Consider the following 14,535-nt stretch of genomic DNA (forward strand, 5'->3'; position numbering starts at 1 on the left):
ATGGCTTTCAACGCCCTAGGGAGATTCGGGAAAAGACCCTCCCACAATGCTCTTAAGAAACTACATTTCCCGACATGCAAAGGGAGGCGGTGCCAGCCGGTCACGAGCAACGGGCTCCTGACTGCTCCGCGGACTACAATTCCCGGCGTGCTCCGCGGCTCAGAGCCGGAAGCGCCCGGATCAGGAACCGGATGTGTCCTCTGCTCAGGTGGGGAGCGTGGAGGAAATGGTGAGGCTGGGGCTGAGAGCCGCCGGGCGGAGGTGTCAGGGGGTGGGGCCGGGGGTCTGCTCCGGTGCCGGTGCTCGAGCCCTCCCCGCTGGGGTTGCTCTCCGGCCGGCCGCGCACGGGTGAGAAGGCCGAGTCCTGGCTCGCCCTCCCAGCCTAGAGATTGGTGCTGGCTCGGCCCTCTTCCAGCTGCGGAATGAATGGGAAGCTAGAGCGCACACTGGCTGCACGCCCCCGGCCATTACTGCACCTAAATGGAGACTCCCTTCGTCAGCTGAGCCCTCCCTTTCCTCCAGGCCACGGGGACAGACCAGGTGGTGGGACTCGGCCTCGTCGCCGTTAGCCTGATCATCTTCACCTACTACACCGCCTGGGTGATTCTCTTGGTATGTCGGACCCCCTAGTTCCAACCCCCGCCAACCTCGGCTCGCCTTCCCCATCCTTGGATCTGAAGCCGCCCTCTGAGACCAGGGTGTGCTGGGTACTTTACCTTCCCTTTCCCATGAAATCTCCAAACAGCACTAAGAAGATAGGAGTGCTGTTCCCATTTATAGACAAGGAGGCCGACGCTCAAGGAGACAGGTCTGGCCCAAGATCGTATTCTTCACCGCTTATACCGTGAACTCTTATCCGGGTTTGCTCTGCCTTGAAGGGAGTTCTGGTCAGCCGGCTCCCGGGCTTGACACGCACCCTGGATTTTATGAAGACTTAGGAGTTTGTTTTTCCATTTGGAAAAATCTTTTAGTCATTGCTTAAGAAGTGTAATGTGTTTGAAAAGCAAAATCTTGCAGAACGTGGTATCCTTTATTTTATTTTATTTTTGCGGGTCTGGAGATGGAACCCAGGGACATTCAACCTCCGAGCTACACCCCCTGCCCCATTTTTTATTCTTTCTTTTGAAACCGGGTCTCACTGAGTTGCAGAGGGCCTCACTAAGTAGCTGAGGCTGTCCACGAACCGCGATCCTCCAGGTCTCAGCCTCCCGAATGCTGGGATGACAAGCGTGCGCCACCACGCCCGGCTTCGTGATATCCTTTAAAGAAAAAATAATTGGATAAAGAAGACCTGAGCCGGGTGTGGTAGCACACACTTATAATCACATGAGAGGCTGAGACAGGAGGATCACAGGTTCAAAGCTAGCCTCAGCAACTTAGTGATGCTGTCAGTAACTAAAGGGCTGGGAGTATATTTCAGGTGGAATGCCCCTGAGTTCAGTCCCCAGTACCACAAAAATTTAAACAGAAGCTGACCTGGGAGCCTAGTTTGGGAGTCCCTGGGGATTCCTCAGATACCCTTTGCCAGGCTGTGTGCTTAGGGTAGGTCCTTTATTTTGTGTTCTCTGCCAGATCCCTGGCACCAGCTTAGAGCAGGCACCAGGCAGGTGCCCAGTGAACAATTTTAAATAAACAAAGTAAGTTGGCATAGGCATGGTGGCCCTTGTGTATAATCCCAATACTTGGGAGGCTGAGACAGGAGGATCGCAGGACTGACATCAGCCTCAGCAACCCAACCGACTCTCAGCAACCTCATGAGACCCTGTTTCAAAACCCAAAGGGGCTGGGGATGTAGATGAGAGATACAGTGCCCCTGGGTGCAGTTCCCAGGACCATAAAAAATAAAAATGGCCAGGCGTGGCGGCCTATACAAACTTGTAATCCCAATAGTGGGAGGCTGAGACGGGGAGGTGGGGCATGGGGGCCAGGCAGCACGAGCAGGGCTCACCTGGGCCCTGCCCTCCCTGCCAGCCATTCATCGACAGCCAGCATGTTATCCACAAGTTCTTCCTGCCCCGAGCCTACGCTGTCGCCATCCCCCTGGCTGCGGGCCTCCTGCTGCTCCTGTTTGTGGGTGAGTCATCAGCCTGAGCCCGGGCAGGGGGTCTGGAGGGACCCGCCACCCTCTCCCGCGCCGAGTATGCTTCCACTTCTGTACGTCTGCCGGAAGCTCCTTGCTCCCCACTCTGTCTGGCATTTCTTTTTCATCCTTCTGTTCCACAGTCAGTAGCCTGTCCGGTCTTCCCAGCGCCTCAGGCTCTTGGACTGATGGCATGTCTGCCTTTTTCCCATCCCCTCCCCACTCTGCTCACACCGTCGTCACCTTCACCCTCTTGTCACCTGGCTCGGTGCTCCTCGGGTCCTGCACCTTTTCATCTCTAGTGGCTTTGCGCAGAAGGGGACCGTGTCTGCATCACTGCTGTGTCCTCAGCACCAGCACAGGCTGTCACACTGAGTTGGTGCTCAAAAAAATAGTTTGAGTGACTGGAAGGTAGGGTAGATGAGTAGGTCGGTGGCAGACAGGTAGGTGTTGCAGAAATTCTCTAGAATAATTGACCCGGCGCCAGGTAGGGTGTAAAAGAGGAACTGGATCATACCGGCGAGCCGAAGTTAGGGTAGCTCCTGAAAAACTCTGGCCCCGAGTTCCATGGGAGCTCTTATTTTATAGAACAAAGGGTGGAAGTAGGCAGGGAGGCTCACAGAAGTTGAAACGTGACAGTTAGTGACTGCAGGAAATTCCTGAGCAAGCTACGGCCTAGTGACTTATGGTTGCCTGGATACACGGCCTTCCGTTTGAGTTACTTTTCTTCCTCACAGGTCAGGGTGCAGGTGCATGAGGAATGGACAGGTAGCTCTCGTTCCCCGGGAACCTGAGACACTACATGCAGCCTCTTGCCCGGGGCTCCCCATGACTTGGGTAGATGCGGGGCTTGAGGAATGACCAGGGCAGATGAGCGGGTAGGAGGAGGAGATGATGAGGAGGGCGGCTGGGGAGGTGCGCGGCCCTGTGGTCAAGAGCGGGGATCTTACCTGGTCTTTCTGGTCTGCACGTTCCAGGGCTGTTCATCACCTACGTGATGCTCAGGAACCGGAACGGGACCAAGAAGGCTCAGTGAGGGCCTCTGCTCTACCTCCCTCCGAGACAGGGACCAAGCTGGCCCCTCCAGCCCTGCGGCTCTCAGGAGGCAGAGCTGCTCCGGACTCATCCTGACAGAACAGAACCCCCTCCTTTCCTGCTCACCCTCCCGGAAGCCAGGAGGGAGAAGGACCCGAAAGCCCCCCTCTCGCCTTCCGGCCTGAACAAAGCCTGACTGCACTGTCGGGCTCCGGTCACTTTTTCCTCTGGGCTCTGCCCTCCTGCCTCAGTTTCCTCCCTGACGTTGAACTTAGCAGGTTCAGAAGCAGCACCTGACCTTCTCCTCAGGCAGCTCTCCTGAGTGTGACACAGCCCAGGCTGCTGGGGCTGGGAGGCTCTGGGAAATGGCGCACGGACGGATGCCAGGACCACTGGGGCGTTTTATGGCAGCCATGCTGGGCCCCTAGACGGACCACTCTCCATGAAGGCTGAGCCCCACCTGCCCAGGGCTGGCCTCTTTGGGGCAAACTTAACAATAAATGCTATTTGTCTCTATGTCCTTTATTTTTTTAATTTTTGGTACTGGGAATTGAACCCAGAGGCAATCTACCTCTGAGTTACTCCCATAGCCCTTTATTTTTATCTTTTATTTTAAAATAGGGTCTTACTAAATTGCTGAAGCTGGCCTCGAACCTGCCATCCTCCTGCCTCAGCCTCCCAAGTACTGGGATTACAGTTGTGTGCCTAGCCGATGTCTGTCCCTAAAATCCAAAGGATTTTCCCCTGACCCTCTCCCCATTTGGCCTGCTACATCTCTTGAACACGTGTGTGTGTGTATGTGTGTGTGTGTGTGTGTGTGTGTGTGTTATACTGGGAATTGAAACCAGAAATATTCTACCTCCAAGCTATACCCCCATCGCTTTTTATTCTGAAACAAGGTCTTGCTAATTTGCTGAGGCTGCCCTTGAACCTGAGATTTACCCCTGGCTCAGTCTTCCAAGTATCGGGAATTACAGGTGTGCGCCGCCACGCCCAGCTGAAGCTGTCGCTATGGATCTCACTATGATATATAAGTACAGTGTACCAATAAAAGTATAAAAATGGTTAGAAAAAGATGCTGGCCGGGAGTAAGAAAAGGGAGGGAAAGTTGACAGAAGCGGGGGTTATGTGGATTTGGGATGGGGGAAGAAAGCCACGCAGCAAGACTCAGCAACTTAGCAAGTTCCTCTTTCAAAATATAAAACAAGCCGGGCGTGGTGGCGCATGTTTGTAATCCCAGCATTTGGGAGGCTGAGACAGGAGGATCGCAGTTCATGGCCAGCCTCAGCTACTCAGTGAGGCTCTGCAACTTAGTGAGACCCGGTTTCAAAATAATGAATAAAAAATAGGGAAGGGGGTGTAACTTGGAGGTCAGATGCCCCTGGGTTCTATCCCCAGACACACACACACACACACACACACACACACACACACATACATATCTATATCTATCTATATATATATATATATATATATATATATATATATATATATATGTATATATAGACTGAGGGTGTAGCTTGGAAGTAAAATACCCCTGGGTTCAATCCCAGCAGCACACACACAAAAAAAGTCAGGTGTGGTGGCGCACGCTTGTAATCCCAGTACTTAGGAGGTTGAGACAGGAGGAAGGAGGATTGCAGTTTGCAGACAGCCTCAACTACTTAGGCCCTCTACAATTTAGTGAGACCCTGTTTCAAAATAAAGAATAAAAAAAAATAGGGCTTGTGTAGCTTGGAGGTAGAATGCCCCTGGGTTCCATCCCCAGTACCGAAAAAAAAAAAAAAAAAAAAAAAGACGATCTCTAACAATGGAAAAGATAGAGGTGACCAGGTTGTGGGAAATCTGGGGGAAAGGACTGAAGTTTGGTGGCTAGAAACAGCCTGGCCCAGGGCCGGCTTGGGGGCGGGTGGGGAGCTGGGGAGGGAGCACGGCGGAGATGGAGCTGGAGTGGGGCAGGCAGGCCCCCCAGGGCCCGGAGAAGAGCCGGACATTTGTTCCAGCGCTGTGAGAAGCCACAGGAGGTTTTAAGCAGAAGAGTGACATCATTGGGTGTATGCCTTTAAAGGACCACACTGGCGGCGCTGTCCCTCCCATTGGTTCGCCACTGTGTTCTCGGGGCCTATCCCAGCTCGAGGGTTCCACACAGATGTGTTGCATGAATGGACACCCTGGCTCCCCAGGAGGCAGTCGCGTTTTTTCTGTGGATCCCAGTTTCCTCACCTGAACGCCAGCGAATGGTGAAGTCATTCCCGAATGGGTGGGAGGGTCAGGGTTTCGGCCACTCGCCTCCTCGGGAAACCCGGGGATCTGCGGCCGCAGGGTGGGAAACGGGTGTGTGGGGGTCTCCTTCCCGTGAACCCCAGCTGATGCCGGGGGCGGCCCCGCCCCGCCTGGACCTCGGTCCGAAGGATGCTGCAGCCGCGGGGGCGGGACCTGCAGGCGATCGCCAGCGCCCCCTGCGCGGATTGGGCGCAGCCGTGCCCAACGCCGTGCGATTGGTCGGTTGTGAGTCAGGGGCGGGGCCTGGATCCTGCTGCTGGGGGCGGCGGGGACGCGGCCAAAGCCCGGGAAGCTGCTGCGGGGGTGATGGCCGCGCCAAGCCCCGGGCCCCGCGAGGTAGGTAACGGACCTGAGAGAGGACAGGAGAGGCAAGGTTGGCGGGCAGGGGCCGGGCTTCCTCTCCGCCAGCGGCGCAGACACGCCCCCATCTCAGCCTAGGAGGGGGCCCCCGTCCTGGGCGAGGATCAGGACACACCCCACCTCGGGGCTTAGGCTTGAAGGGGTGTGTGTGACCTAATGGGGGTGCCCCGGTCTTCCTCAGTTTCCTCTCCGGGAATATTGAGGATGATAACAAAAGCTTCTCCTTGATGGGGCTCATGGTGGGGGTCCGCGGGCCAACTGGTAGGATGTCAGCGTGTGCTGACCCTCCGCTGGCCTGGAGGAACTCAGCAGGACGCGCCGAGCTGACCGAATCATGGCCTCTCAGCCTGCTACCCAGGCTTGCGGTGCGCGGGGCCCCAAACTCCTCAGCAACACAGCCGAGGCCGGCCAGGCCCGGTTACTGTAGTCGGCAGGCTGCAGAGTTTCCCAAAGCGGTTCACCTAAGGTCAGGAGGCCGGGGAGGGACGGTCCTCTCAGCTGGGCTCTGCCTACTGAGGCAGGAACCTTCACTCTTGGGATGCGGACTGTGTGCCGGGTGCCACCCTGCAGACATCGGGTGAGCCGGGTATGGCGTTGTCCTATCTGAGGCAGAGCGGGTGGGAAGGCTGACAGTAGTGAAGTGGGACTTGAACCTGGGTCTCCACCCTCTGCCATGCCTCCACCTGTTCCCTGCTCCCTGTGCCTCTTCTCACCAGGTGCTGGCCCCCTCCCCAGAGGCTGGACACAGAGCCGCCGCCTCGAGATCCGGCCGCCGGGGCCTTCTCTGGCGCCTACGAGACAAGCAGCCGCGCCTGGGCCTGTTCGAGATCAGCCCTGGGCATGAGCTGCACGGGCTGACCTGTATGATGCAGGCGGGGCTGTGGGCTGCCACCCAGGTCTTCGTAGACCACCCGCCCCTGGTGAATGGCAATTGGTCTCCTCTACCCCCATGGTGCCGAGGGCAGGACCCAGCTGATGGCCTGTCTTGCTATTGCTGCCAAGCTGGGGATCAGAAGGGGGTACCCAGAGGAGGAAGGCAGGGGCTGGCTGCAGGGAGGGAGGGACATTGTGGGGGTGGTGGAAAGCCCAGGATGTTGGGCACTGAGGAACCCCTGACTCAAGCGTGGCTGTGCTTGTTAGGGGGCCCCAGTGCCCCGTCTGTATAATGGGTGAAGCCCTTATACTGGGAGGTTGGAAAGGCCTCCCAGCCTGCCAGGGCCTCCCATGGAGGAGGGACCCACCCTACTCTGCCGGCCCAGCCCAGCCCAGCCTCCCTGGAGCTCCGGCCAGAGCCCAGCTGGCTCAGCAGAAAAGGTCACCTGGCTGCCAACTCAGCGGCCGGGTGGCCCGGCTGGGCATGTGTGTCGTTTGTGTGTGCGCACATGTGCACAGTCTGACCACATCTCACAGATCAACACCTGGCGTGGAAACCTGGTGTGGAAACCAGCGACAGTGGAGGGTCCCCAGGGACCTGACCCCCCACCTTTCCTCCCCCCTCCGCTCCGTGGGCTGCAAGGCCAAGGTCCAGCCTCGTGCACACTCCAGCGCCCCTCCAGGCTCAGACACTCCCCGCTCCGGCTGTAGCCACCAGCGGGTCCCCACTGCCGCCTCCTCCCGTGGCCTTTCAGGCATATGCTCAGGGTCACCACCCCCAGGAAGCGCTCTCTGATCCTGCCCCAGGCCATGGCAGGCGGCCATTTGACTCCAGGGCCATCTCCTGGCTCTGGGATGGAAGCCTTTGGCCACCCTGTGTGCTCAGAGCCTGGTGCTGTGGGGACCCGGCGGTGGGTGACACACCTCAGGCCACCCCCCTGCCCCAGCCCATCCGCCCAGCTGGGGCACACCAGAGACCCCACAGGTCCCTGCTGGCTGAAGGATCGACTGGGTGAGCAGGGTCCATTACAGGGCACCCGGAGAGCCCGGGACAGCCAGTCAACTTCCCTAAGACCCTCTACCCATCCCCGCAGGGGCCGCCCACCCAGGAGGATTTTTCTGAGGTCCTGGTCCAGGTTCATGAGGTAGGAAGTCCAAGAATCCTGGGGGAGGGGGGTGCTGGTATGTGCTCTCTTTCCTCAGTTTCCCCATCTGTGTAGGGCAGTGGTGGCTGGGGGCCTTGCAGGGAGTCTGTGGTCATCCCGCCCCTCCCACACCAGGGCCCAGTGCTTACCCAGCCTGGGCCCGTGTGGACGCCCGGGCTCCTCCCCGCAGGGCTTCGAGCTGGGCACGCTGGCCGGCCCGGCCTTCTCCCGGCTGCGGCGCTCGCTGGGCCTGGCGGAGGAGGACTACCAGGCGGCGCTGGGCCCCGGCGGCCCGTTCCTGCAGTTCCTCAGCACCTCCAAGAGCAAGGCCAGCTTCTTCCTGTCGTGAGCTTGCGGCAGGGGCGGGCAGGGGGGAAGGTCGGAGCCCCAGCGGGACAGGGGAGGGGGCTGAGGACCCTCCTCCTGACGACCCGGGGCAGGGCGGGGAGACCCCAGCCCGGCCGGATGGTGACCTCTACTTCGTATCCCGCAGCCACGACCAGCGCTTCTTCCTGAAGACCCAGGAGCGCCGGGAGGTGAGGGTGCTGCTCGCCCACCTGCCCCGCTACGTGCGGCACCTGCAGCGGCACCCGCACTCGCTGCTGGCGCGGTTGCTGGGTACGGGGGACCGAGGCGGGACCGCAAAGTACCTGCGGAGTCGGGGTCTATGGGCGGGCTCAAGGAGGCAGGCTTGGGATTGGACAGTCCAGAGCGGGGTGGTGGTGGTGGTGGTGGGCGGGGCCTGCCTGTGGGCGGGGCATCGTTGGCATTGTTTGGGGTGGGGGCTTGGCTCCCTCTGTGGGTAGGGTCTGGGGTCGGGGCCCGGAGGGGTGGGTTGAGGAGGCGCAGGGTCTCGAGGAGGAGGCCAGGCCCGTGGGGTGTGGCGGCGCCCGCCTGTCATCCCAGGGAGGCTGGGACAGGAGAATTGCAAGTTCAAGACCAGCCTCAGTATTGGAGTGTGGCTTGGAGGCAGAATGCCTTTAAGTTCAACCTCCATCTCCAAGTACCAAAAAACAATTAAAAACTAAAAAGGAAGCATAGTTCAGAATTGGGGAGGATGCCAGCCGGGCGTGGTGGCACACGCTTGGAATCCCAGCATTTGGGAGGCTGAGACTGGAGGATCGCGGTTCGTGGACAGCCTCAGTTACTTAGGCCCTCTGCAACTCAGTGAGACCCTGTTTCAAAAATAAAGAAGAAAAAAAAAAAAAAAAGCCGGGCGTGGTGGCGCACGCTTGTAATCCCTGCTCTTGGGAGGCGGAGACAGGAGGATCGCCCTGGTTCGGAGCCAGCCTCGCTGGCTTAAGAGACCCTGTTTCCAAATAAAAAATAAAAATAGGTCTGGGGGTGTAGACCGGAGGTAGAAGGGCTTCCAGGAACCCCAGTACAAAAAAGAAAAGAAAAGAAAAGAGGGCAGGGGGTGTAGCTCAGAGGTCAAATGCCCCTGGGTTCCATCCCCAGACCAGCAAAAAAAAAAAAAAAAGGGAGGATGCGGGGGGGGGGGGCCCTGGGCTGTGAAGTTTGAGGGTCCTTACCTGCACCCTCTTCTCTTCCAGGAGTGCACAGTCTGCGGGTGGCCCAGGGAAAGAAGGTGGGTGAGGCCCAGACGAGGTGGCCGGGCGGAGGGACGGGGTGGGGTCCCGGCCTCCCTCACGCTGCACCCCTGTCCCCAGAAATACTTCATCATCATGCAGAGCATCTTCTACCCCCCGGGTCGCATCTCTGAGAGGTGAGTCTGCTGTGCGCAGGCGCAGGCCCACCCCACCCCTGTGCGCCACCGGAAGGACCGCACTCAAAGCCCAGGCCCAGGAGAGGGGACGCTCCCCGACCGGCCGGCTGGAGACGGACAGCTGACGCGCGGTCCGCGTCAGGCACTGTCTGGGGCCTTAATGTTCTTTATCTTTATCCCAGAACGATGCTGTGGGTAGGCGTTGCCATCTTCCTCATTTTATTTAATTTATTCATGTATTTATTTTTGTGGTACTGGGGATTGAACCTAGGGCATTCTACCTCCGAGTTACATTCTCAGCCTTATTATTATTATTATTATTATTATTATTATTATTATTATTATTATTGTTATTTTTATTATTAGTGGTACTGGGAATGGAACCCAGGATCATTCTACCTCCGAGCTATACCCCTGCCCTATTTTTTATTCTTTATTTTGAAACAGGGTCTCACTGAGTTGCAGAGGGCCTCACTAAGTAGCTGAGGTTGTTGGCAAACCATGATCCTCCTATTTCAGCCTCCCAACTGCTGGGATTACAAGCGTGTGCCACCATGCCCAACTTTATTATTATTATTATTATTATTATTATTATTGTTGTTGTTGTTGTTGTTGTTATTATTTGCGGGTCTGGGGATGGAACCCAGGGGCATTCAACCTCCGAGCTACACCCCCTGCCCTATTTTTTATTCTTTATTTTGAAACCCGGTCTCACTGAGTTGCAGAGGGCCTCACTAAATAACTGAGGCTGTCCAAAAATCGCGATCCTCTGGTCTCAGCCTCCCAAATGCTGGGATTATAAGCATGCGCCACCATGCCCGACTTATTTTTATTTTGAAACAGAGTCTTGCTAGGTTGATAAGACTCTCACTATTTACTGAGTCTGTCCTCGAACCTGTGATCCTCCTTTCTCAGCCTCCCAAATATTGGGATTACAGGTGTGCACCACCACGCCAACTGAGGCAGGCAAAAGCCACATACGGACATGAAGAGCAGGGATTTCAAGTCAGCCTCTGGCCGCACACAGCCCTGGCTGCCATCGCTGCCCTCCTGGGCACTTGCCCAGAGCCATGGGCTTCCCGTCCCCTGCCCTAGGGGCTTCCAGAGGCTGGCGTGGGATTCCCTGTCCTGCTCTTTACTTACCTGTGGCCCAGGTGAGTGAGAGGAACGCTCAGAGCCTCCATCTCCTCATCTCTTGTGAGGAGATGTTGTATATAACGAGATTGGTGCCTGCAGGGTGAGTCTTTCTGGGTGTCGCAAAGCTGACGGTTCCTTACTTCCCAGGTATGACATCAAGGGCTGCGAGGTGAGCCGCTGGGTGGAGCCGGCCCCTGAGGGCAGCCCCATTGTCCTGGTGCTGAAGGACCGCAACTTCCAGGGCAGGACCATGGACCTGGGTGAGCTGCGGCGTGGGCACCGGCTGCTCCACGGTGAAGTTCAGCAGAGCATCCTTGGCACTGCCCTCTGCATAGATTCTGGGGACAGGCAGAGCAGGGCTCAATCCTGGCTCCATAGCTTGCAAGTTAGGCAAATTATATAGATGAGTAGTTGGGTACAGTGGTGCATGCGTATAATCCTAGGACTTGGGAGGCTGAGACAGGAGGTTGTGGGTTTGAAGCTAGCCTCAGCAACTTGGTGAGGCCTGTTTTTTTTTTTTTTTTCGGTGCTGCGGATGGAACCCAGGGCATTTGACCTCAGAGCTACACCCCCTGCCCTATTTTTTATTCTTTATTTTGAAACAGGGTCTCACTGAGTTGCAAAGGGCCTCACTAAGTAGCTGAGGCTGTTCGTGAACTGTGATCATCTGGTCTTAGCCTCCCAAATGCTGGGATTACAAATGTACGCCACCATGCCTGGCTTGGCCCTGTTTCAAAATGAAAACATAGGGCCAGGAGTTCTGGCGCACACTTGTAATCCCAGTACTTGTGAGGCTGAGACGGGAGGATCAGAGGTTCAAAGCCCGCCTCAGCAACTTAGTGAGAGCCTATTTCAAAATAAAGAATAAAAAAATAGGATGGGGGTATAGTTTGGAGGTAGAATGCCCCTGGGTTCATTTCCCAGTACCATAAAAAATAAAAAAAGAATGCCTCTGAGTTCAGTCCTGAGTAACCAAGTAACACACACACACACACACACACACACACACACACACACACACACACATATTTAAATTTAAAAACTTTTTTTACAGTACTGGGGACGGAACCCAGGGGCATTCTACCTCTGAGCTACACCCCCAGCCCTATTTTTTATTCTTTATTTTATTTTATTTTACTTATTTTTTGGTGGTGCTGGGGTTCCTGGAAGCCCTTCTACCTCCGGGCTACACTCCCAGACCTATTTTTACATTTTTATTTGGAAACAGGGTCTCCTAAGCCAGCGCGCGCGGCTGGCTTCGAACCTGCGCGATCCTCCTGTCTCTGCCTCCCAAGCGTGGGGATTACAAGCGTGCGCCACCACGCCCAGCTTTGTTCTTTATTTTGAAACAGGTGTCACTGAGTTGCAAAGGGCCTCACTAAGTAGCTGAAGCTGTTCGCGAACCGCGATCCTCCTGTCTCAGCCTCCCAAATGCTGGGATTATAAGTGTGTGCCACCACGCCCGGCTATTCTTTATTTTGAAACAGGCTCTTCCTAAATTGAGGACGGCCTCACTAAGTAGCTGAGGCTGGCCTTGAGCCTGGGATCCTCCTGTCTCAGCCTCCCAAGTACTGGGATTACGAGTATGTATCACCATGCCTGGCTTCAGATGAATTCTTATTTTTGAAATGGGGACATTAGGACACCCGCCCTCCTGGGGCAGGAGCAGGTGGAGCTCCCGGGCTGGCACATGACCAGAACTCAGGCGCTGGCCGGGTGCTCCTGCAGGGCCCCAGCGGAGCTGGCTCCTCCGCCAGATAGAACTGGACACCACCTTCCTCCGGGAGCTCAACGTGCTAGACTATAGCCTCCTCATGGCCTCCCAGCGTCTCCACGAGGACGAGAGGGGCCAGGACAACAGCCTCATCTTCCGCATGGCCAGGTGAGCCCAGGGCAAGGAAGATCGAGTGTGGGCAGGATACACCGGGAGGTGTAGGGACACCTCCCACGGCAGAACAGCACAGACAAAGGCTCGGAGATGGATGCAAACAGTGTGTGTGTGTGTGTGTGTGTGCGCGCGCGTGCGTGCATACCCCTCACTGGAGCAGCCTGGTGGGTGGAGCTGGGGGCACAAGAAGACCACAGTCAGGGAACGGAATTGACGAGGTCCAGTTGGACAAGGGCTTCAGTGTGGATTTGAAGAGAATGTCAGCGGGCTGTGGTGGTGTACATCTGTAATCCCCACTTTGGGGAGGCTGAGACAGAAGGATCATAGGTTCAAGGACAGCCTTAGCAACTTGGTGAGACTCTCGGCAACCCAGCAAGACCTTGTTTCAAAAAGAAAAAATATGAGACAGGAGGATCGCCAGCCTCAGCTACTTAGTGAGGCTCTCAGTAACTTAGTGAGACCCTGTTTCCAAATAAATTATAAAATAGGTCTGGGAGTATAGCCCGGAGGTAGAAAAGCCCCTGGGTCCCACCCCCAGTACCACCAAAAAAAAAAAAAAAAAAAAAAAAATCAGAGCCAGGCTTGGTGGCACACACTTGTAATCCCAGTGCTTGGGAGGCTGAGACAGGAAGATCACGGTTCACGAACAGCCTCAGCTACTTAGGCCCTTTGCAACTCAGTGAGACCCTGTTTTAAAATAAAAAATAGCCGGGCGTGGTGGCGCACGCTTGTCATCCCCGCGCTTGGGAGGCGGAGACAGGAGGATCGCGCAGGTTCGAAGCCAGCCGCATGCACTGGCTTAGGAGACCCTGTTTCCAAATAAAAATGTAAAAATAGGTCTGGGAGTGTAGCCCGGAGGTAGAAGGGCTTCCAGGAACCCCAGTACCACCAAAAAATAAAAAAATAAAAAAAAAATAAAATAATAGGGCGGAAGATGAGGTGTGCTCCTCCAGCCTTTCTTCCTGCCCCTTAGCAGATGACCCTGGGTGGCTGAGGCCGGAGCAGGATGCCGGCTCATGTTCCCCACACAGTCCATTGCTGGCTGCATCCGAATTGATTAGTGGAATGTCTGCCACGGGACACAGAGCCTTTGAGCCACCAATCCAAGCTCCGGCAGCCTTAGGCCATGCCTGTCACTCAGCCAGTGAGCCCCAGTTTGCATAGAATAGTGTTTATACCAATTTTATGTGTGTATATGTGTTTTCCTAGGGATAGAACCCAAGGGCCTACTACCTCCAAACTATATCCCCAGACCAATTTTATTTATTTTTTTTATTAGAAATAGGGTCTCGCTAATTTGCTGAGAGCCTCACTAAATTGCTGAGGCTGGCTTTGAACCTGCAATCCTCCTATCTTAGCCTCCCAAGTACTAGGATTACAAGTATGCGCCACCAAGCCTGGCTTTACCAAAATTTGTTTTCATTCCGCCTTTCCTACACCACCAGCTGCATCCCCAGACCTATTTTGCAACTTTTATTTTATTTTAATTTTGTGTGTGTATGGTACTGAGGGTGAACCCAGAGGTTTTTCTACCTCCGGGCTACACTCCCAGACCTATTTTATACTTTATTTGGAAACAGGGTCTCACTAAGTTGCTGAGAGCCTCACTCAGTAGCTGAGGCTGGCTTCGAACCCGTGGGATCCTCCTGTCTCAGCCTCCCACGCCTGGGATTACGAGCGTGCACCACCACGCCCGGCGTTATGAGGCCGCAGTCTCACCTACTGTTGGCCCGCACTCAGGTCTGTGCAAGGGACCCAGAGCCCGGAGGAGCCAGAGACTCAGAACCGCCGGCTGCTGCCCGACGTGCCCAACGCCCTCCACACCCTGGACGGGACGGAGCAGCGCTATTTCCTGGGCCTCGTGGATCTGGCCACGGTCTATGGGCTTCGCAAGCGGCTGGAGTACTTGTGGAAGACGCTGCGCTACCCGGGCAGGACCTTCTCCACCGTCAGCCCGACTCTGTACGCGCGTCGCCTCCGCCAGTGGGTGGAGGCGCACACCGAGTGA

The 14,535-nt window shown here is 56.0% G+C and overlaps 2 protein-coding genes across 2 annotated transcripts; both read left to right on the forward strand.

Moving 5' to 3' along the window:
* On the forward strand, positions 1-3,116 carry DPM2 (dolichyl-phosphate mannosyltransferase subunit 2, regulatory; the record flags this gene model as incomplete). Its single annotated transcript, XM_080708880.1, is given in 6 exon segments — positions 1-199; positions 202-210; positions 213-229; positions 523-612; positions 1,972-2,074; positions 3,058-3,116. Coding segments are annotated over 6 exon segments (477 nt in total).
* Positions 3,117-5,527: 2,411 nt separating this feature from the next.
* On the forward strand, positions 5,528-14,535 carry PIP5KL1 (phosphatidylinositol-4-phosphate 5-kinase like 1; the record flags this gene model as incomplete). Its single annotated transcript, XM_080708683.1, has 10 exons — positions 5,528-5,734; positions 6,475-6,678; positions 7,726-7,776; positions 7,967-8,121; positions 8,270-8,394; positions 9,330-9,364; positions 9,447-9,502; positions 10,787-10,899; positions 12,368-12,521; positions 14,268-14,535. The coding sequence occupies 10 exons, from the start codon at positions 5,528-5,530 to the stop codon at positions 14,533-14,535; spliced, it is 1,368 nt and encodes a 455-aa protein (XP_080564809.1).

This window comes from Muscardinus avellanarius (assembly GCF_963383645.1).
Source record: "Muscardinus avellanarius genome assembly, chromosome: 13".
Taxonomy (NCBI): domain Eukaryota; kingdom Metazoa; phylum Chordata; class Mammalia; order Rodentia; family Gliridae; genus Muscardinus; species Muscardinus avellanarius.